This window comes from Vulpes lagopus, chromosome 15 (genome assembly GCF_018345385.1).
Source record: "Vulpes lagopus strain Blue_001 chromosome 15, ASM1834538v1, whole genome shotgun sequence".
Taxonomy (NCBI): Eukaryota; Metazoa; Chordata; class Mammalia; order Carnivora; family Canidae; genus Vulpes; species Vulpes lagopus.
In genome coordinates this window covers 13957002-13981255 of record NC_054838.1, presented here as the reverse complement: position 1 = coordinate 13981255, position 24254 = coordinate 13957002, and the positions used below count along the sequence as shown (strand labels likewise).

At 45.2% G+C, this 24254-nt stretch overlaps 1 protein-coding gene across 8 annotated transcripts in view; it reads left to right on the top strand.

Annotated features, from left to right (window-relative positions):
* Positions 1 to 24254, top strand: part of TEAD1 (TEA domain transcription factor 1) — a 268606-nt gene that overhangs the window by 214224 nt on the left and 30128 nt on the right. For all 8 annotated transcript variants that reach the window (XM_041730079.1, XM_041730084.1, XM_041730085.1 and 5 more), the window contains one exon: positions 14892 to 15065. In XM_041730079.1, coding sequence (XP_041586013.1) covers positions 14892 to 15065 — 174 coding nt within the window. The remainder of the gene's footprint in view (positions 1 to 14891; positions 15066 to 24254) is intronic.

Sequence of the window (24254 nt, the reverse complement as noted above, 5' to 3'; positions counted from 1 at the left end):
AGTTTGATACAGAAGGCGATGCATTATGACCTCAGCACTGGTCACATTGGCATCTGGACTCTTTCATTTTTCTTCTTTTCCGTCTTCCCTGTCACATCCAGTGCCCATCACGCCATTGTGGCCCAGCCCGGCCCGGCCCATCTCTTGCCATACATGTGTGAGCACCCCACCTTCCCACTCGACCAACCCCAGACCCTTTCTTCACTCCTACTCCTTGGCTGTTCATCTTAGCGTTGCATCTGTGTGTGGGTGAGTCCAAGGCAAAAATGCAGGAATCAGGAGTTTGTCCTCGGGATCCTCACCAGCTCCCTTCCCTGCACTCTGTCTCACCCCCACCGCCTTGATCTCAGGGGTGACCGAAGTGCAGAGGTGCCAGGCTCTGTGTGTTCACTGCCTTGCTGTCGCTCTGTCATCGGGAGAAACTGTCAAGGGTGAGTTCACCATCTGTTGTGAATACCGACATACCGAACAGTCAGGACTTCTCTGGGCTCTTGGTACTGTAGCTCAGTGGAAAGCCTCTGACTGGGGAGACGCCACAAGCCATCCCCCAGAGTGAAGACTTGGGGCAAACTGTGCGTGGACCACTGACATTTCTGTCTTTGAATTGTGAATTCTGTGAGTTTCTAGAAAATTAGTGCCTGTTCCAAAATTAGGAGAAAAAAATGAAGAAGGAGATGTAAAATAGGTCGTTGGGCCCATTGAGGCAGGTTATTGAAAAGAGTTATCGCTCTTCTCATGTGGCTGAGCGGTTTTATAAGAAGGGTGATGGTGATGGCATAAAATCCTTCTCCATGAGAGGCACTGACATGTAAACAAAAAGATTACCCTCCTGAGTCTTTGTTTCTTGTTCTTTTTGGAAAGCATAGGGGATTCTTTGGCCAAAGACTGGGTGTCAGCCCAGCAATGCTTTTCACTTTGCATAACTGGTGTTGGTAGGACACTTCGTTGCTTACTATTTCATTCTGTCTCTGTAGTACTGTTTCCCTTCCCCATTTTACAGATGAAGAAACTGAGGTCCAGATGCATTTAGCAATTTAGGATGTTTAGCAAATAAGTACAGGGATCAGGAGCCCAAATCTATTTCATTCTACTCTTTCCACCACTGTAAACCACCCTGGATTTCGAAGTTCTCTCTCTCCAGTCTATATATCTCCTGTGGGAGCAGATCTCTCTCTTTGATTGGGACCAGTTTTTTAAAGAACAGAGCTCCGAGGCACCGAGATGGTAGTTGTTTCCCTGGCTGAAAGATGATAGAATATTTTATCATGATTTTTTTTTTTTTTTTTTTTAATTTAAAAGGCCTATGGCAGCCCCCCTCTGGCAGCTATCCTCTCCAGTTCCAGACCTGTCGGGGCCAGGAATGCCCAGTTCTTCTTTCCATTGGGCGTGTTTATTGGGCTATAGATTGTGAATCACTGGATTCATTCAGTCCAAGTCCATGAACACTGATGAGCACCTGCACGTGTGTCCAGGGCACCACCCGAGGAGGGGCCTGGTGCTACACGGGCAGGCACCGTGTCTGCCCGCGTGGCGTGTGACGTCTAATGGGAAGACAGACACAAAGCAGCTGCCCCCCACAAGGTCATTGTGAAGTGTAGTGAGTGCTGGGAAGGAAGAGCACCGAATGCTGTGAATGATGAAGAGACAGGGCAGGCTTCTTTGAGGAAGTCAGCCTTAACCCTGAAAGGCAGAGAGGATTGATACAGACAGGGGAAGAATAAAGGAGAACATTCCAGAGGTGATGACTCTGGAGTATATGAAGCAGGAGGTGAAAGTTGGTGGATAGGTTCATAAAGGCAGCCCCCCACCCCCCCGCCGGCTTCCTTGGAACAGAGTCCAGAGATACATGTTTCATACGTGTTGAGGATTACCTGTGATAATCTGACTGGTTCAACTGGATTTGGCCTTTTACCTGATGAATGAAGAGGTTTGGCTCTAAAGACTTGACTTGAACACATGACTTCAGAGGCCCTGAAATAAATGCAAAGCCTAGTGTGAGTCAACTCCCTTGGGCCTCTTGAGGACATAATAATACTTTAAGGGAACATGAATTGGGGACTGAAAGAAATTGGAATTCATTCACAAACAATTTTTAAATACTTGCTACATGGCAGCCACTGTTTCAGGTGTTAGGGAGTCGACAGCAGAGGAAACTAATCCTTATTCTCATGGAGCCTGCGTTCCAAAGAAAACACGAGAAGTACACACACGCACACAGTATGGAAGGAGGTGATGTTAAGTGCTTCTGTGGAGTAACAGCCCTTCTTCACAGTTTGAAAATTACTTGCTCTTTAGATTAAAAATGTGTCATTTCAGAAAGTAATAATACCTTCTAATATATAAGTTGGTGTTTCCGGCTCGTATCATGATTTTAAAATTAGGCCTGTCAATGCCAACCAAAGCTCTATCACTGTTGTGACATGATGTTGTCATATTGCAACTTCCGTGTCACTTTTGATGTGGCTTCTCACCTTCCTATGTTATAAACACTTATTTTGGAGTAATACACAATTGAGTTAATGTGTACAAATAAATATATGGGGGATTGTGAATAATGTCACGTGAATTTATTTCAGTAGAAATGTGAGAGTTTGAAGGATGCTTCTCAAAAAAGAAGAAGAAAAAGGATGCTTCTCATGGAAAGAGGAAGTGGTTGGGGGAACCTGGGAGAAAAAGGTGATTGATTAATCAAAATGGGGAAGAATTAGCAAAATTATTTAAAGCACTGTGACAGTGTCTCAAGCACTAGCTTCTCCAGTTCCATAATGCATCGTGCTTTATTTTGCAAACACAGGGTGATGTTATAATGAGTGTGTAATGGCACTTTTAAGACCAAAGTCACACTGAAAAACTTGTAGCTTGTGGATAGCTTCTTTGGCTTTCAGGCTTTCTGTGGCTCCTCAGACTTTAATTTTACTGTACTTTTGTTCCAACTGCAGGAAAAATTAAAGCCATCTAAAGTGAATTCAACTAGTACCTTTTAACAAAGTTGGATATACGGCATTTAAAATTTGACATCAGAGCTTAAGCTCGTTAATTTGATATGGAAGCCAACAAAGCGATAAATAATTAAAGGTCCCTAAATAATTTCAACTCTGTGTTTGGATTCTAGTCTTTGCGTACAGACACACACACACACATTTCCCCCTCCTCCTACTAAGGACTTAGGCTCTTTGGAGTCAGTGAGGTTATAGGTAATGGTGACAACAGCCAAACAAATAAATTAATGAGCTGGGTGCTGTGCTAGGTTTTCATTCGTGATCTCTTTCATCTCTGTCACAGCCCCGTGAGGTAGGTAATTCTATTCCTTTTTATGGAGGAGGCCTGGAGAGATTGCTGGCTTAAGCTAGTCAGCGATCATGGCACGAATACACACTTGTGTAGCAACAAAGGCAAGAGGAAGACCCGGTTCATCTAGTTCCCGGGCCAGGGTGCCCTCCCTGGTACCACCCATTCTGGAAAATCACTCTTCAGTTCACGACGTAGGTCCCCGTTGCCACCACTGAAGACATCTTCAGGACTCTGCTGTCCCTGGCGGTGCCAGCACCGGCAGCACTGTGGTGGTGGTGACAGCCGGGACTGTGCATCAGTTCATGTAATCCTGGGACACAGCTTGCCCCGTGTTTGGGCAGTCAGCTGTCGTTGGAAACAGGATTGCGGCCCAGGTCTGCTGACTCTGCAGCCTGGGATTATGACCAAAGGGCCGCAGGATCCATTTGTATCTGATGAGTAGCCGTTTCTTTGGTGTAGTCTGGCCTGGCCGGCTGTAATCCGTAAGGAGCTAAAGGAAGAGTCATCTGGGGGATGAGCGGCCCCTGCTGGCTCTGCAGCGGGGACGAACCAGACGGCGGCGTTTCCCGATTGGTGGTTGTTTATACTGGTGGAAAACCAGCAAGGCAGTCCCTCTGTTACCTCTGGCTCCACTTGAAGCTAAGAGAAAAACAGCAGAGGGTGAAGAAAGGAAGGGAGGAAGAATCTAAACAACAAAGACTATTTTAGAAGTGGTTAGTAATGCCTGCAAATACACTTTTCTACATGATTTCGGAGTTACATATCCCAGGACTTCAAGTGTTGAGTGCAAGCTCCCCCACCCAGGGTGGGCCATTTAAAAGCACCTTGCCTGAAACCTGGCTGAGTCAGGCAGCTGCTCCTTGCAGCCGATGAAAATCTGGGCTCTCCGTGTGTGCACCGGGAGTGGTTTTCCTAATAAAGCCCAGCACAATTTCTCCAGCCCTACCCTGGGGCACAGCAGGTGCCTCCAGCCTTCCTGCAGCCCAGCCCCATGCTGCTCAAGGGCTGGCCACCCCCTGCCCCTCCCCCCAGCCCCCGCCCCCCTGCACTGGCTCAGGCTTCCCAGGCACAGGGTTGCACTTGTAATGCCTGTGGTGTTCTGGATGCCAGAACAAGCAGGACTGTAAGCAGGAAGACAGAGTGTGCATTTCCTTAGGTGGGAGTTACTACAGCCGGAGACAAGTGCGGAACTGAGAGGGAGGGACAAGGAGATTATTCTTTTGAGACTTCACAGGAGCAGTGTTTTGCAGAAAAAAGAGGTGAGTTCTGTGATGGGGACAGGAACAAACCTGATGAACAGGGAAGGCACAGCTCGGCTCAACTCTAGGAAATACCTTTATGTACTGCAGCAGTAACGAGGGTCGCCAGCACTTCCTGAGCTGTGTTCAAAGCACCATGTGCCAAGCATGTTGACGTGGATACTGTTCTTCTCCGCAGTCTGTCAGAAACATGAGGGTACGTTCATGAGGATCCATCGCCAGGAAGTGGCTGTGCCAAGGTTGGGCTCCACTCTGTGTGCTTAACCACCTTCCTGGACTGGTGCAGAAATAAAGAGATTATTCAGACAGAAAGACAGCTGCCTTCCAAAGTGTGAGCTCCCTCGGCACAGGCTGGATAGCACACAGTGCCCTTCACCTTGGGTGGAGAGCTGGGCTGGGTTTCCCCTGAGCACCTTTCCCAACTTGTGGTGCTGTGATTCTCCTCAGGGTTTGGGGCAAAGAAGTGAAAGAAGCAGAGAAGGTTTCCACCTGGACTTTAGGATGCATCTCCCACTGTGCCATAGTGGCGACATCTGCATTCTAGTGGAACGAGAGGCCTGGTCTCTGAATAGCTGTGTGAGATTTGAGGCAAATGCAGTCAGCCAGACTCTGGTCTATAGGTGGGCATCAGTGGTCTCACTGTGTTGCTCTGACACTTATGAGTAGCATCCCTGGACACGTCGAGGACTCCACAAATGTATTCGAGACCTGAACATCTTGTAGTAATGTAGCAGAAAATCAGGCCAGAGACATGGAAGGGGCCAGGCTTGAGAGGATATTCTCACCAGGTGGTTTGGAACCCTCTTGAAATTCAGGTGGGAACCAGAATAATTTTTTTTAATTAATTATGATTTAAATATGTAGTAAATTCACACAGTCCAAAATCAATAAGCATAACAGAATGGAGGGAGACTTCCCTTCCTTCTAACCACACTTACTAGATCCTTGTGAATCTTTCCAGATATTTTAATACATATGCAGCATAATGTGAGTATATATTCTCCTACCTCACTCCTCTTTTGAAGGAGAAGATGTGGTCCGATGTGTGTTTTGGGAAGATGACAGTGGCAGCAGGTTAGAGAGTGGCTGGGGTAGGGAAGTGACTCTCCGGTCCAGGTATTGGGTGGCAAGAACCAAACCAGGGCAGCGGCCTGGCCATGCCTAAGGGGGACAGAAAATAAGGAATGTCGGAGGGGAGAGAGATCATGGTGATAAAACTAAAAGGCTTTGGGGGACCAATTAGCTATGGAGGAAGAGCGTAGTGGAGATGACTGTGTTTTTGAGACCAGGGATGGTGCTGAAATTTGAAGAGCCATGGAATAGAGAAGGAGGCAGGATTGCTAAGAACTCCCTGTGTGATAATGCCCTTGCCTCTTGTCGTCAAAAATAAACTTGCTGAAATGGGTATTTGAAACAGAGCGGCTCAGGAATCCGCTCATAGATGGCAGGGTGGAGATTTGAAGTTTGAATCCAAAGCCCATGATTTGAGGAGTTTGAGGGGAGCAGCATTAACCACACAGTAGTTCTGCAGGTACATCCTGCACGTCACCTTATTCTTTTCCATGAAGGCAGTCGGTCACTGTGGCCCCTAGAATGATTTAATTTTCATATTTTTATAGCTCCTTTCAAAGGCCTAAATTCACAGATCAACGAAAATTCCTTTGTTAAATCACAAAACCTGGTTTTAGTTTGGAAAATGTGACCAGTGCGGCTCTAAGGAAATATAAAATTGATGAGGCCTGTGGCAAAATGAAGGGCAGGTGGTTTATATGGGGACTAGATGGAGAAAAGGAGTAAGATCAGAAGCAGGGTGAAAACTCCACAGAGTGCCAAGAGAATCCTTGCTGGGTTGTGACAGGGTGGAGAAGGACGAGGTCTCTCTGGGGAAGCTTCCAGGCCCTGCGGTGGCCACTGAGGCTGCACTGCCTCTCGGAAAGGGGGTCGTGTAGTCACGAGAAACATCTGTTTGGCCAGAGCTGGTTTCTGGCCCTTCAGAAAAGAGGCTCCTGCTGCTGCCCCCGTGCATGGCTGATGGGGGGGGTCCCGTTAACAGTGGCCCTGCGTGCCAGCACGTGCGCAGCACCCTGTGGCCCGACCAGAACTATTGTGTTTGCTCTTCCCTTTGACCTTCACTGTGACCCCCGGAGAAGAGCAGGCCTGGTGTCATCCCTGGGTTCAGACGAGGAAGCCAAGACCCAGAGAGGTTAAGCAACTTGCCCCAGGCTCCCCAGCTCGGAATCAGCAAAGCCTGGCTTCTAATCCGCGTGTTGTTCGCAAGCGCACCACGTGCTTGGAATAAACGGTCAGAAAGCGCAAACCTTCCTGGTTCTCAGAGAAGGGCTGCAGCTGCTCTGACGGCTGCCGTGCCCAGTGTTTATGCTGCCCCCAGGTTTTTCTGGTAGAACACAGCGATGCCCGGTTTTGGGGGTGGGGGGATGGCTCACTGGTGTGCTGGCGCCCCCCCTCCGCTTTGTCCCGTCTGGCGGCCGAGCTGTCCTAGCTGCCCCAGCTGCACCCTCTCACAGTGGTGGGTGGTTTACTCCTGTGTCTGAGCTGCTCTGGGCACGCACCCTCTTTTTTTCATTGCCATTGGGGGATGAGGCAATTGAAAGCATCTGGAAATGTGGGTTTTATAGACGTTTCACAGAGGCCCAGCCAGGCTCCATCTGCTTTCCTTGGCAGGTCAGCACCCCACCCTCCTGCCTTCCCCGTTTGCTGCCCCACGAGGCGGTCCGTGGGCCCTTCCAGCTGCACCTCCGTGGGGGAAGACACACTTCTTCCTGAGAAAACAGCCCCTCTGTGAAGATGGCCGGGGCGAGGTGGGGCATGGCGCTGTGAGATCCGGCCAGGAAGGACTCACTTGCTCCTTATTCTTTGCTTTCAGTGCTGTTTGTTTCTGAGAAGAGCGCAGGGGAGGGGGTGAAGCAGTGCCCAGGTGCCAACCAGCCAGATCGGGGCTGGTGCCTCTGAGCAGTTAACTGAGGAGAGGCCCTACTGAGATGCCAGCCCAGCCAGGCCCTCCCCGCACGCGCCCCCTACCCCTCCCCGGCTCCCCCCAAGCACTGAATGTGCAGGTCACTCTCCTTGGCTTGGCCCCACAGCCCCTCCCTGTCCCTGCAGGGCCGGGGGTTATCACAGGCTGCCCAGGCTGCCCTGGGGGGGTCTGGACGGAGCCCAGGCAAGGAGAGGGGCAGGAAGCAAATGTAGGTGATTTGTCCCTGTTCTGTTCCAACTTGTACATTAACATCCCTTGACATGAGTTATGAGTCTTGGTTTCTTTAAATTCCTAAGTGGATTATAATTTTTCTCTTGGTATTATTTGACAGCAGTCATTTTTCAAGGTTTTACTGCGTTCTTCAAATACTTGGGATGTTTGGAACAAGCCTGGGAGAAGGCCGCCATCTTCATGCCAGACAGTGAAGTGCAGCTCTGGGCGTGTGAGGAAGGAGCGCCACTGCCGCCCAGCCCATTTGTCGGGTGTCTCTGTCCTTTTGCACAAAAAAGCGAGCTGCCTCACCAGGGATCTCTGCAATAGAGTCTATTAGCAATGCTCTCAAAAAAGGGAAAAGAAAGAAAATAACCCCAGTAGCCGCTTTGGGGAGTTGTGGCGTTTCGGTTTGCTTCATCTTGATGATGGGCACTTTCAAGGACAGGATTGGGGGCACTGACCGTGTCTGAGGGAAATTCAGGGGCCAGATCGTTCCAGGCTCCGGGTGCACATCACCCCCACCTCAGCCACCCTACATTACAGTAGCTAAGGGCAGTTTGGGAGCTAGTGGGAATCACCGTGTGTGTCTCAAATGGTCCTCTCTTAATTTCTGCTCTAAATTTTGGTACTTCCATTTCGTTGCTGTCAGAGGAACAATCTTAATTTCACATTATCATGACTGAAGTCAAGAAACATGATTATTTGGGGCAATAGTAGCAGTAATAATAACAAATTATGTGCAAGCACAGTATTATATATTTTCCACACATTATCTCATTTAATCCTTGTGACACTCCTTCGAGACAGGTTCTGTGGTTGGTCCTGCATTAGGGATGTAGAAGCTACCCCAGAGGGCTGGATTTGCCCATTTTAACTGACCCCACTAGGAAGTGGCACCTGCGTCAGGATTCACATGTGGACCCTAGCTGACTCCAGAGTTTGAGTGCTCCTCACCCCTCTGTCCAGACTCCCCAAGCAGAAGAGAGGGGACAGGAGGCAGGAAGAGAGGGGAAAGAAGGCGACCTTAGAACAGATTTGGGAGAGGAAGAAAAGTCCTTTGTTAATCCCTCAGGGTAGCTAAATAACCTGTTGCAAGTAACTTTGTGGAGTTTTTAGGATTGCATTCACCTTTGTCCCTGGTTGCAAATGCTGTGAAGAATAACTGAAGGGATTATAGCGATGAAAAGAGAAAATGAGCATTTTCCCCAAGTCAAAAGAGAAATCTGTGTATTAAGCTTGTGTCAGGTGCCTGCTGAGCTGCAGGACAAGTCTTGATCCAGGTAGGATTTTGCTGGCGCAGCAGTGGTGTTTTTGGTAAACGCTGCAGGCAGGCAAGAGTCCCAGCTTTTGCTCAGTCATCCTGAGTGTTCAAGCCATAGGAAGGCTCTGTGATCTGACCAAGTTCCTTTCGAGTCCAGGGAACTTGTGACCACCTAGAATAAACATCCTGAAGCACAGCTCTTAATATTTTTGTTTCCCTTTATAGTTCTTTCTTTTGCTCAAAAACCTCCAAGATGTTCCAAGATAGTTTTTGGTTGGCTATTTACTTAATTTAATAAAGTCATAACGTGTATTTTGTATATAGGCCAAATTGAACCAGAGTCATCATAGCCTATAAAGAAAAGCTGTCTCCCCACCTCCCGGCCCCACTCCTTGAGGACAGCTACTCCATTTCTTTGTATATTTTCAGCCATTTCTTTGTATATTTTCTCCATATTTCGAAATAACATGTTCAGACCTTACACTTCATTACTTTCAGACAGTTTCTGTTGACTTTTTACTATGGAAAACCAGGACTTAGCTCTCTAAATACATTGTTCTCTTCCCTCCTTATCCCAGTGTTGGTTATGTCAAAATTTTTGGTTTGATTTAACACTCAGCATTTGTATTGTTTGTATTACAAGCCTATAAATTTCACACGGAGCATGGTTAATGTGTGACATATTAGAATCATTTTTGTAACACTGTTTTTCCTAGGATTTGTCATTGTCTTTTTTTTTTTTTTTAATCCAGCTTTTGCATACCTAAACAAATTCATCCCCAGCATTCCTAAAAGAGTTCTCGAACTCTTCTCCAGAGGGTCAGATTAGTCAGGGAACCTTCCAGGTCCGTTGTCCCTTTGGTGACACCTCTCCCGCTCTTCATCCACCCCAGACTGGCTGTTGTCCGGGTCAGCTGCCCAGCTACTTGACCGGTGCATTCTTTTCTCCCTCTTCTGAATGATGGCCCCATCTCCTTTTTGCAATTTATTCCCTCATTTTGTGAAAACGTCCTCCTCTGGCTGAGAATAGTTGCAAGAAGGGTTAATTTTCTGAAACTTTACAAATCTGAGTGTATCCTACTCTTAGATGTGATGGGTAATTTGGTGCTCATCATGGTTTCCACTTGCGAAACTTTATGCACATTTTCAAGTGAGCTCCAAGTGTATTTTCAAGTGAGCTCCAAGTGTGTTCTCCTTGCCACCGAATAACACCGTATGTTTAGTGCTGGAGAATACAGCCATTCGTATAAAAAGAGCAGATGAATGCTGATTTAAGTCGGTGATGTACAGGAGAGGGGATGCTGACTGTCTTGATTCCCTGTCTTCTCTACGGGAATCCTTGAGAACCTGTATTTACATAGGCAAAGAGGATTCTCAACTTAGAGGCAATAAGGTAGCTCCATACAGTCAACTCTGTAGGTTCTATGAAGAGAGGGATTTTGTACTCTTAGCTCACACATTCCCTGTGCCTACCATAGAATGTGTCCTAGGAAAGCTGGTTCTACTGAAATCCATAAAAGAAATAAGCAGAGTGAATACTCTTTTTTGTTATTGTCATTGATATGTTAATGATCAGCCTATCTCCTGAGTGCCTAAGGAGACTTTTTTTTTTTTTTTTTTTTTTAAATAATAGGACAAACCAACATTAACCTCGATTTTAGACATCAAGAAAATTTAGTCTTGGGCTTTAGTATACATGACTTCTTGACATTCGCCCTGTTTCTGCTTATATATTACCCCCAATACTTGGGATTTTAGTTGTTGATGTTGTTTTTGCACATATTTGTTTCCTGCTCTTTAAAATAGAATTACCCTTCTTTGGTTTTGGGGAAACCACCACTGCTGAAAAGAAAATGGGATTTATTTGGGAAGGAGAGAGGGAACTAAGGTATTCATGCTGGCCTTCTTCCCTTATAAGGAGAACTGGCTGGATGGGAAGTAGTGAGAGCCTTACCAAGTGGTTTTTTAGAGCTTTGATTTCATCAGAACTTGAACCCATACATCTCAGGTAGGTTTCTGCTTTTTCAGTCTTCTGGTTTTGGGGGCAGAGGGATTTCTGACCTACCCAGGTTGAATTAAGGGGAAAGGAAGGGCGGTTTGTCTCACTGCTGTGGTCTCCAGGATACCTTCTTTAGTCCTTTGTATTCTTAGAAACAAAGTCACCTCTTGGCAGCAATAAAGCCACCCAGATGCCAACAGTTAGGGTTTAGTTTCACGTCACCAGCCTTGGAGAGGCAGTGCCCGGTTTCCTTTGGCAAAGACAGACTGCCCTTCTCACTTCATTTAAGCCACTCGGGCACAAAGGTAACTTCCTCAAAATAGAAGCCTTTGAAGAGTGTGTCTGCTGCATCTGCAAATCACTGTGTTTATCCTGAATTCTAATTTAACTTCTTAGACTTTTTGAAAACACTAGTTAGCTTTTTTTATTCTTCTCTTTTCTGAAATCAATTTTCAGAAAAAGTAGATCTGAGTTGAGAAGGGTCTAGGCATTTTCATCTGGGAGACGGTGTGGTTGACGTTTGCGCCAAATGCTTGGACTGTGGCATTGACAGGCCCAAGTTTTATTCTTAACTCCAGGACTATTCCCGGAAGTGTGACCTCAGGCAAGTGTGTTCATCTGGGAACTTCCATTTCCCCACATGTAATGATTTTAATAAAATGTCCCTACAGTGTCATTGTGAGGCCAGGATTACCTGAGGTCACATGTATAGAAAGCACATTGCACAGAGCAGACCTAGCTCTTTCCTTCCTTCAGGCACAAGAGAGGCCCACACCCTGAGTAGCTTGTTATGAGTGGGCCAGAATCAAGGATTTGAACAGTCACATGGCTTCACAAGTTGTTCCTAGCTCTTGGCTTACTTGTGTTTATTTTTTCTTTGCTAGGCAGGAGGGGTAGCTGAAGCAGGAAAGTTCTTTTCTTCTCCCCCAGGATCTAGTAATCTCCCATAATAATAAACTTCAACAATAGTCATCTTAGCAGCTGCGATTTATCCAACACTTCTTATATGCTGGGCCCTATGCCGAGCGCCCTCTGTGCATTATTTCCTTTAATCTTCAGTCCCATGTGTATTACCTATATTGTATCCCCTTACGCATATGAGCAAAACTGAGATTTCAGGTTCTCATCTGGCTCCAGAGTTTTGGTGCTTTGTGCTCAGCACCTTGATTTTCAGCCATATCTTTATGGCTTCCCTTAAAGTATGCTAAATTTTGCCCTCCATTTGCCTTTCTGTCCTCTTGACATGTAGAGGTCCTGAGTTCCAGGAGTAGAGTGCAGGGGCCTTTGGAAGTCAGGAGCAGTAAAAAAAAAAAAAAGGCTGCAAGTCTCAGCTTCTTACCTCTGTCCTAGCTCTGCCTGCCAATGGGCGGCTGCCCAGGAGGAGGAGCCAAGAGCATGGCACTCAAGGAAGAGACTCCGCTTCTGGCCACAGGTGTCCCCAGAGCTCTGCCTGTGTTGCATCCTTGCCCATAAACTCACTGCCTGCAGGTGGCACACGACGTGACAGAAACAGTGCCTCCCACACAGAGCTAGGTGGGGCTGGGAGCTGGTTGCCAGCAGAGGTTGTTGATAAGGGTTGGATGGACAGATGTGCAGAAGGCCATCTGGATAATAAAGAAGAGTGCCTTTTGCCCTCAGCTCTCAGAATGCTGGGTAAGTGGACACTAAGCAGAGAAGTTAGACAGGAAGCACACACGACTCGTTCACCTTTCCTGCTCTGCCTTTACACCAGCATCACTGTCCCCAATTCTGCATGTGTTATTTTTTCTGCCTTCTACCTACTAATGAGAATGGAAGCTTGTTAGCGGGAGTGCCTCAGACATTTCCGTGGGCTTTTGTTGGCTTATAATTGGAAAGATGGTATGACAACATTTGGGAATGTTTACAAAAAGGTCAAAGACATTCCATTATACCCCATAGTCTCAGCTCCTCGACCTGGCAATGGCTTTGACTTTATTTTAAAAATTGTCTTCCGTTACAGGTACATCTGTCCCTGCAGAGTGGTTTCCAGCCCTCTGGCTCACCTGAAAGGCAGAGCTTGTTGGGTTCACCTTTTTCATTTCACCTGATACCTTTTAGAGATTTGGAAGCTTTGGTAAAATATCACTCTGATGTTGAACAAGAAGAGGGGCTTAGCCCTCTCCCAGAAGATGCTAGGCCCTGGCCACAGCCCCCAGGGGTCCATCATCGTGCAGGACTGATATCAGAAGGGGTGTCGAGCCTCCTGCCCTTTGGTTCTGTAGCCAGAGAGCCAATGCCTGCGTAGCAAGTCATGGATTTAAACCAGCATTTCTTCAGGAAACATTTATGGGGTTTCATGACCATGTGAGTTTAGGAAACTTCAGGTTATACCATGTTAAAAAGTGTTTTTTAATTATGCTAATATCCATTGTGAATCTCAAAGGAGGGGGTTTTATAAAACAATAATAGCTGGCATTTATCATTTACTATTCATTGAATCTGTGAACTCTAGTAACTTCCTTATATGCAATTTCTCATTTAAACCTCATAGCACCCGTAGGAAGCAGAGGTTAGCACTTTCCCCATTTTACAGACTGGGGAGGAACTCACCCAATGTCTTAGTTTGTTTTCAGTGGGCACAGTATTTTGTGCTCGAGCAGGCAGAGTCCAGACCCTGTACTCTTACCCTGGATACAGTACTCTTCTAGTAAGCACTTCTACCAAGCCTTCTTTTGGGGGAGGATTTCTCATTTTAATGGAGTCAGTACTCTGAAGGACTGTAGCTGGAGAAAAATATCCATTTAAAATTGAAAAGTAAATAGGGACTGCCAGGGGAGTAGGGACATGGAATTTCTCGTATGAGCCTTGATGGGTTCTAATCTCCCTGCAACACCAGCACCCCCAGATGTCTCTGTGTCCCATTAGGCTGATCTTACAGTCTTCTCAGCCCAGGAGGCAGGCATGGAGGGTCTGGGGTAGAAAGTGTAGGCCATTTCTCAAACCTGGCTGCATACTGGAATTCATTTAATGTCCATTAAAAATTACTGATGCCTGACCTCATTTTCTGGGATTCCACATTAGTCTAGATGGCCCCAGGCATTGGTGATTTTTAAATGTTCCTTGAGAACCATTGGTTTGGATAACTCCTTTGTGGTCCAGTTACCATGTTTTATACCAAAGCAAGAGAAAAAAGGGTTTCTTTCATAAGTTTAAATGACTTAACAGGATTTTGATTGGTTGACTGGTTGGTTTGTGAATGAGTGACCTGTATTCTCTGATGACTGGCCCCATATAACCTCGTACCACAAATCCTCTCTATGAGCTGTACTCCCAACCCTAACTTTGCAGTGACAACCATGTACTGACCAGCCCCTATGCAGAAGCTTTGGACTGGTTACCGAGGGAACTGGTGAGAAAGAGGCTCAGCACTCTGACTCGTATTGGAGGAAGTTGGTGCGTACCATTCCCCAGAGCACTACATCTGTGCTGTTGCTAGAGGAGCTGGAGCAAGAAGTACGTTCTGAGTGACGGTGTTAGTTGACCACACACCTACTCCTCATTGGGCTTAACTGTAACTCTTGGGCTCCAAAGGGTATTGCTGTCATTTTCAGTTGAGTCAGGTGACACTGGGTGATAGAACAGTTTCTTGGTTTGGTAGTCGGGTAACTTCAGCTTTTACTACTGTCTACAAAAACGCTTTTTTAGGGAAGAGAGATGCCCTTAAACTGATTGTTTTAACCCTGAGCTATAATGGCTTTCCTTACAGTCTTCGTCTTTTCAAAGGCACAGACCCTAGGCCATTCAAGGCATGATTCCGGGATTTTGAGACGACTACTCTTCCAGTTCAAGATAAATGTGCCCCAGGTTGACCAAAGGGTTTGTAATGGGAATGTTTCTGTTGGTTTCTTACAGTACAACAAACACCTCTTCGTGCACATTGGGCATGCCAACCATTCTTACAGTGACCCATTGCTCGAATCAGTGGACATTCGTCAGATTTATGACAAATTTCCTGAAAAGAAAGGTGGCTTAAAGGAACTGTTTGGAAAAGGCCCTCAAAATGCCTTCTTCCTCGTAAAATTCTGGGTGAGTAAGACATGGCTGTGGTGGCGGTGGGTTTCTTCTGCACGGTTGCATCCTGTTGGTGGGTGCGGAGCAGCGCAGCTGGGCGTCACACCAGCCTGCCCCTGGGGGGCTGTGCTCGCCCTGGCCTTGAGTCGTCCCTGGGCACAGGTGCCACCAAGCAGCGTTTGGTGTCCCTGCCAAAGAACAAGAGAGACGGGAGGCCACTGTGGGCTTCGGGGCCCATGCATGCCAGGCCAGAGACCTCACAGGTGACTGGAGTTGTGCTGGAAAACACGGGGGCCCTGGACCTTCTTTCTGTTCTTGCTCCATTAAGCGAGGCGATCTATGAAATTCCACTGGAGCACGGGACCTGAGACAGAACGGGGCTGGGATGAATGAAGATCAAATTTCCTGCTTCAGGATTTTAAAAGTAGCAGAGAGAATGCAAAACGGCTTTGCCCAAGGTGCTGCCTCCTTTGTGCTTTAAAACCGCAAGGCCCGGTTCCCCCTGGTGCTGGGGCTTGCTGCTGTCCCACGGCCTCGGAGGGGAGCTTGGCTTCTGTTCTTTCTACACTAGTCAGGCCCAGGCCTGGGGACTGCTAACAGTTCTCAGGCATGCGTAGGACATGTGCCTAGTGGGAGTGAGGACACCAAGGCAGCAGGACACCACATGACCCGTTAGCAATGAGTGTTTATACGTCCTCTTCAGTCTCTAGAAAATCTCCTCCAATATTTGCACTCCTTCGTGTGGCACTGGAGGCCCAAAGTGAGCTGGTTCCAGGGTGCTTTCCTTCCGTCTGCCCTGTGCCTGGCTGCTCTGTGTCTGATGGACTCTGTGCCTTCTCTGCCCTCCTGCAGGGCCACTTCCTTGAGATGGTGGCTCCTTTATGATAGCACCTTCCTCTCTTAGGGCAGATCATTGATTTTCCTCTTACTCCCAGCACATTTTGTTAATCAGATCCCATGCTGAGTCATAATTACTTGGGTGTGTGTGTCCCACGCCCCCTCTAGACCCGCACTGGCCCCGGGGCACCTTACTCCTAATACTGGCTCCCATTTACTGAATACCTGCTGGGGGCTGTGCTAATAATGCTTTCTGGCACTTCCTCCAGTCCTCACAGTGTGAAGTGGAATTTGCCTCCTGTCCAGCTAAGAAAACAGACTCCGAGATGACAAAGGACAGGCTACTTGTAGGGTGGGGACCCGGGGCCTCTTATTAGATGAGTTTGGCTGTAGCGCCTCTGCTCTTTTTTCCTGACTGCTTCACACCCTGTGAACCCTAGCCCATGGAGGGGAGAGGGGGTGTCCGTCCGTCCATCTGTCCACTGAGGATTCTCCAATACTGAGCAAACACCTTCACAAAAAAGCCCAACAAATGGGGACATAAGTGGATAAATTAAGGAAAATGTTTTAAATTTCTTGGAGAATTTACATAGTATATTTAGTTTGTTTAGTTTCTTGTGTCCTTACATGGTAACTAGATTTCATTTTTCATGATTCTGTATTGAATTAGGATTGTGGAAATAGCCTTCTACTTATATTAATGTTCTTGGGACGGGTAATATACATGGATAACCTGAACAAGCAAGAAGACCTTTCTAAATTGGGGGCTGCCACTAGTGATTAGAATGGTGGTTGGAGGTCAGTTATTATGTGGTAACACAGCAGGTTTCAAAGTATGGCCCGCGGACTCCCAGGGAGTTCATCGATATCCTTTCAATGGGCTGAGAAGGCCAGAGCTATTTGCACTGTGACACTGAGCAGTGTGAATACTGCTGATAGGCACACTGATAGTTCAGAAGCAGTAGGGTAAAACGCTGAAGCTTTGGCTTCATCCAGCTGGTCTGCACACACAGTTTTTAAAAAGAGAACTGGTTACACCAAGAAGGTCTTCTATAAATTTTATTACATCTTGAACCTAGAATACACATTGCAAATGAATACACTGAGCCTGCCTGCCTGCCACTTCAAGGAAAACAACTGATAGTATTTATTACCAAAGGAAAAATTCCAGCTTTCTAGTAAAAATAAGAGCTTTGGAAAACTTGTATCCACCTCCATGAACTTGATAGCTTCCCAGTACTTTTTTTTTTTTTTTCCTAAAGATTTTATGTATTTATTCATGAGAGAAACAGAGAGAGGCAGAGACACAGGGAACTTGATGCAGGACTCGATCCTGGGACCCTGGGATCACAACCTGAGACAAAGGCAGACCCTCAACCCCTGAGCCACCCACGTGCCCCAACAGCTTCCCAGTACTTAACAGACTTTTCTGGTGAGACCCACAACCATATTAACAAAAGTGATATATTTTTTTGATATTGTATGAGATAAACCAGTGGATTTTCATGGAATAGAGTATGAAAAGTTCATTGATAACAGTTTCAGATTCCACACTACAGCTAATTTTTAAGAAACTGTCACTTGTTAAATTTTGGTATAGTATTACAGAAAAATGACCACAATTATCTGAAAAGCCTGTTAAAATACTCTTCCCTTTTCTAGTTCCAGATTTGTGTTATGCTGGATTTCTTTTTTTCTTTATTCTTTCTTTCTTTTCTTTTCTTTTCTTTTCTTTTCTTTTCTTTTCTTTTCTTTCTTTTCTTTTTTCTTTTCTTTCTTTTCTTTCTTTCTTCTTTCTTTTCTTTCTTTTCTTTCTTTTTCTTTCTTTCCTTGAACCAAAACAGCACATTATGGCAAACAATGTAGAAGCATGCTTGAGAATCTAGTATTTTCCATGAAGGCACACATTAAATGTATTTCCAAAGTGTAAAACAGTACTACCCTTTCAATTTTTCTTTCGTTTTTGAAAATATAGGTATGTCTAATTAAAAAAGAAAAAGATATAATGAGTTTATTTTTTAAGCAGATAATAAATATGTTTTAAATGTTCTCACTTTAAATTTCCACTACAGAAAGTGTAGATAGATGTAACTTATAGAAACAAAAGCTCTTTGAGGTCCTCAGTCAATTTAAAGAGCAGAAAGGGGTCCTGAGATCAAAAAGTTTGAGAGCCACTATTGTGAAGGATATAAAAAGAGGCCGTTCTACTCAGGTTAATTATAATTAATCAGTAATTGTAGGATATGATGAAAGGAAGCCATTTTCAGCACTTTCAAATGAAACAGTATTGGTTTTTAATGATAATAAGATTTCTTATAATTAGCATATTATTCAGATATAAAGCAGAAGAGAAAGTCCTTAGAAAGCTGTTCTTGTTTTGGCTTCCCAAATTTTCCATTTCGTTTGGGATAATTTTAATCAACACTTTCAGTGATGGGGCCTTTTGGTCATAGATCCCCAAGTAGTGAGGTCTAGGTGTGTGGTCTAGAGTGTGGTCACTAGTGTGAATCCAAATCTAGAAATAACCGCCCTGAGATTACATATAAACTTATTAACATTTGCAAGATTAAAATAGAGCACTTCTATGAATGTGGTAGACAACTTCCCTCCCTCAGTATAATTGTGAGCAGTACTTAACCTTTCTAAAGACATTCAGTTGCAACAATGTTAAATGAAGAAAGGCCATTCGTATTACATTTACAATTTGCTGCAACTTAAAATCTCATTGGCTTCCTCTACTGCCTCAGTGAGAATAAATTATACTTAAAACATCTATCTTTGGTATCAGGTGTTTCCAGCAGGTGTTTCTTAAGTAGGTTTAAAACTCCCTTTGGAATATTTTTGTTATCAGCAGATAACAAAATCAGAATTCTTGTTTCTGTGTGAATTCCATAAATTTCAACAGAGATTCTACACCCATTCTTTATTCTTCCCTCGTTTTCCTCGGTCTCAAAGTGCCTTGAAGTCTCTGGGTTGTCTTCCTTTGCTCACATGATTGTTCCTGAAACTGTTTTCAGAACATCAGGCGGTTGCCGTGGAGGAAGTACTGAGTGCTACCCCCCAGTGCCTGCACTTCGAGGTCAGTGGCACGGTGGTGCACCAAGTAGTGGTCAGTGCACTGTTCTCAGGGTGGAAGACTGGCCCCCGGGGCCTCGGGCCCTGACACATAAATGACTGGCAGAGGCGAGGATGCCAGTGTGGGTGCCCCATCCATGTTCCAACATACCACTACTTAGCTCCTTTCTATTGCCTAGGACGAGCCTGTCCTATGGACATACCACGTTTTGCTTATCCATTCACTAGTTGATCGAGTGGGGGATTGTTTCCACTTGAGGCTTTGATCAATTAATTCTCCTATCAAGTCTTTGTGTACAAGTCTTTGTGTGGACATACGGTTTCATTTTGCAGCATCTTTTCTTGGCATTTTTCCTTAGGTGTGGAATGGCTGGGTCCCACAGTGGCTCCATGTTTGATTTAAGAAACTGCTATGCTGTTTTCTTTTCTTTTTTTAAAAAGATATTATTTATTCATGAGAGACAGAAAGAGAGAGAAAGAAGCAGAGACACAGGCAGAGGGAGAAGCAGGCTCCATGCAGGGAGCCTGACGTGGGACTCGATCCTGGGTCTCCAGGATCAGGCCCTCGGCTGAAGGTGGCGCTAAACCGCTGAGCCACCCGGGCTGCCTGCCATGCTGCTTTCTTAAGCAGTTTCTACCATTTTACCTTCCCATCAGTGAGATATTAAGGGTCAGTCAACAGCTCCTTCAACCACTACTAGGGCTGCCAGTATGAGGGTAGGGAGAGATGACAGCGTTGTAGACAAGGGGCTGGCTAGCGAAAGCGCCAAGATGCAAGGTACAGGTGGGGTGCATTAGGTGAGCTCAGGTGCCTTCAAGTATCTTGAGGTGCTTTGCACCTAGGTCTTCACTTGTATGGACAGCACAGGTAGGTGGAAAAATTAGGAAGACAAAGAATCAGCATTTGATGTCAGCAGTCAGTGGTTTTAACAATTTTTGAGCCAAGAGAATATTTGGATTCTCCTTACTAAGTGTTACGGTGGCTTTATTTGCCTTTTGCCTTCTCTGTTTTTCTTTTCATGACCATCTCCTGATTATTTCCTTTCTCTTCCTTCCTGCCTACTTGTCATTCACTCTTGTGCATCTTAATCCTACACCTAAAATTTTTTTTAAATATTTAATTACAAAGAGAAGAAAAAGGGTTTTGTGGAAATGGGAGGAAGGGGCTTCTCTCTTTTTCAATAGTTGAACATGACTTAATGAGTCTTTTTTGAGCCAGGCACTCCACCAGGCATAAACACATGCTTGATTATTATTTAATCTTTGTGAGGCACATGTGGTTATTCCCACTTTACACGTGAAGAAATCGAGTCACGGAGAGGCAGAGTGACTTCTGCAAAGTCACACAGCTAATCAGTGCCGGGTCAGCTGGACTCTGGAATCTGTGCCCTTTCCGTGAAATCTGTGTATGGCCTCTGCAGGGAGCATGCACAGCTCCCTAGCCCATCCCCTGACCTGTCCTCCTCCCTGGAAGCCAGTGATGATAACCAAAGGGAAGCAGACCAGTTTCTTCCTGAAGTCCTGCCATCATGGGGTGCCCTGGCGTCCATTTACGTGGGGGCTTACAGGGAACACACTGTGGCTACCAGCAAGTGCATGTCAGATCCTGAGACTTACTAGAAAGATCCATACAGCACTATTCGCTGCCTTTGCAGGGGGGACTATGGGCGTGGCATCATCTTTACATTATGATTACAAAAGCAACATCATAATATTCTAGACAGTCTTGGAAATGTATAATTTTTAATTCATTCCTAAATGCACCACAAATATAATCCATGTTTATGTAGCTTGAATGAAGAATGCGTTAAACCTGGTATCCTGCTTTTCTTCCCTATCAGACGCCCTTCCGTATGGCCATATGCCACTGTATCGCCAATCACCATTTTTAATGACCATGTGATGTCCTATTTACTGGGTATATCCTAATTTAGCCATTCTTATTTTATTAAGTATTGATCATAATACTTGACATGTGTGTGCATGTGTAAATAACCACACTGATTTTTCTAAGGTCGTCAAGCACTGAGTAAGTAGAGCGAGCATCCTCAGAGCCTGGCGTGCCATGATATAAAACAAAACAATTTTCTCTTGTCACTTTGCTTTTTGAATCCCTCTTCATCTCTCTTTCTACTCAAAGATTTTAATTTTTTCTCATTCTCTATAGAAACTATTAATAAGGTTGAATGTACTATTTTCCCTCAATCTTTTTTTTTAAAAGAAGAAAACTTAATTATTTGATAGGGAGAGAGAGAGAGAGAGAGAACACACAAGTAGGCAGACAGCAGGCAGAGGGAGAGGGCGAAGCAGGCTCCCCACTGAGCAGGGAGCCCGATGCTGGGTTCTACCCCAGGACCCCAGGGTCATGACCTGAGCAGAAGGCAGACACTTAACTGGCTGAGCCACCCAGGTGCCCTGGTTTTCCCTCAATTCTAAGACATACACACGTTCCCATCTCAACAGTCCTAGAAATAGGATGCTGCCTAGAGCGGACGCCATAAGCACTATGCCGGCCCCTCCAGAGATGAGGTTTTCATCACCTGCTCTTTGGGACCTGAGCCAACATTGAAGGCATCTCACCACCACCACCCCAACCTCCTGTCACCTTAGTGATTTGCACTAGTAGTACTATAGACGACTAGTGCACATTTTAGCTTAAGTTTGAATTCCTACTTAAAACATCTCAGAAAAGCTAGCATTAAAGTTAATGATCGAGGAGGCATGTGTGGAACCAGATTTGTGATAAATGAGGCAGACTTGAATTAGCAGAGAACCAGACTTTTTTTCTTCTAAGATAGTGATCCATCAGGTGCTGTGTAGGCCCTAAGGATAGAAGAGGTCCACCTGCAAGCAGAGTCCTGCTCCATTTCAGCCCTGAGATTCACGCACATGGGTTGCCAGCGATGTGGCACATGAAGCAGCTAATTTAAGGTAAAATGCCAACTGTCTTGGTATTGATCACAGGATTCCCAAAGCTAGACAAGGTGCAGGTGTGATTCCATCATGAATCCTAAAAGACAGAAACCCAAGTCCCCACTTGCAGCTGACTTTCAAGAGAAGTTCCTTTCCAGCCACATGTGGTTTACTGAAGGAAATAAACAGAATTAATGGGTTTAACCAAATAAGAAACACAGTGAAACTAATATTTTTGAAGGAGCCTCAAAAAATTCTTCTCTGTCCTACCGGGGTGTTGAAAACTGTCAAGTTTGGCTCAAAGAAAGACATGTTACTAGCATGTTACTTAAAACCTTACAGATAAAAACGATTTAGAAGAATAGCATGATGAAGACTTAGTCTTAAAACTTTGATTGGAAGAATAAGTAATGTGGAAATGAAATTGGTTATGGATTCTATTGTTAAAGATGATTTTATATGCACTTATATAATGTTTCTTTTTTCTTTTCAAATTATTATTGAATTAATGGTATTTTAGAAACCAGCATATATGATATTGCCCTGTGGTTAATCATGTTTTGCTTTTTAAAATTCTTGAGATGATGATCATTTGTCTAAGCAATTAACAATAAATATGTTTATATTTGTTTTTAAAGATTGTATTTATTTGAGAGCAAAAGTGAGAGAGCACAAGCGGAGCAGGAGGGAGAAGACGAAACAGAGGGAGAGGCAGGCTCCCCGCTGAGCAGGGAGCCCGATATGGGACTCGATCCCAGGACCCTGAGATCATCATCAGAGCTAAAGGCAGATGCTTAACCAACTGAACCACCCAGGCACCCAACAATAAATACATGTATAGTTCAACTTTCTTTACCTTATTTTTCTAGGGGAAGAAAAAGGCCAGTTTTACTAACTAGGGCAGCTGTGAGGAGATTGTATAAAACAGAGAGAGGGAAGGCTAGTTATCTGGAAAGAGGACAGCAGCCTTTAGAAGATGCTTTTATCTTGGTAGGAATTAAATCACATTTGTTGGACAAAATGACAGGCGCTATAAATAAAACAACTGGGCTTTATGTAAGAAGAGACACCGGATGCACATGGAAGCTGCCCAAATGGCCCCCTCCAGAGTGGCAGCCTGTGTCTAATTGGATTCAGCGTGATTTTGATTGGAGTTGTAGACTTGAGTCTATCATTTGGAACCAAACCCGCCCGTTGCTATTCGTGGAAAAGGAAGTTAGCAAAATGGAGTGATTTGCTCCCCACATGTCCTAAGCTGCTATCAGCAAGGGAAGGGCCTCTCAGTTCAACAAGCCTTTCATGTCTCTGTACTTCCGTCTCATCTCAAAATAGTGTTAAGTCCTGAAATTACAAGAGCAGTATCGAGTGGTGGCATGATGTAGATGGAAGGAAGATTAGCAAGTAAAACCACTATGTTCAGAGGTATTTATGAGGCTAATACATAATAATATATCGTGGGTATTCTGTGGTTCTGTGATCATTTTTACCAGTGGTCTTTTTTTTTAAAAAAAAAAAACTATCTCTTAAAGGTAGGTTCTGATACTTCATTGGGGGAGGGGCATGTGGATAAGGGGAGTCCATGAACCTGCACATGCTTCCATTTTGGTTTGATTTCCTAAGAAAACTACCTGAAGCTTGTCAGCATTTTCTGCTTTGACCGCTGTCTATTGTTGCTTCCTTCCTGTTTTCCTTTCCCCTATTGCACAGGGATAGGATTTTGTAGGCCCCCCACCCCCACACTCCCAGGAAGCAGGGATCCCATCTGTAGCTTTTGCATCTCCAGCAGTGCAGTGCATATAGCAGATTTTTAACAGTTAAAAAAAAAAAAAATCTGTTGGCTGAAAGGTAATTTTATTTCCTTCCGTACACCTAGAGAAAGTGCTATGCATCAGGGGCTATGATACACCTGCCAGGTAGCCAGCACAGACATCACATGCTGGTAGAGGAAGCATCGGATAGTTTATTGAGGGATGCTTCTAAGGAATGTACTGAAGCTGGGGAGGACACCTTGAGAGATGCACACCAGAGCTTTTCCAGGCCATCTCTGGAGTTTGTTATGTTCTCTTAGAAATCATTTTATCATTTGCATTAAGTAATAAACATATACACACTGGTGAGTCATTTAGTCAACATTCAGTGAACTCTACACTGATCCTAGAGACCTGGGAAAACAGACCTGAATAAGAGGCACACCTTAGGGTCTGGTATGGGATGGCAGGTGAGTGACAGCACCATGGGATAGGAGTTGTGTCGGAAAGGTGGAAGCACAGAGGTAGAAGGAACCCTTTTTGCCCGAGAACATTCCAGAGGCCTTATGAAGACATAGCATTTGAGCAGAATCTTGAAAGAATTTGGTCAGTGGAAGGGGAGGGGAAAGGA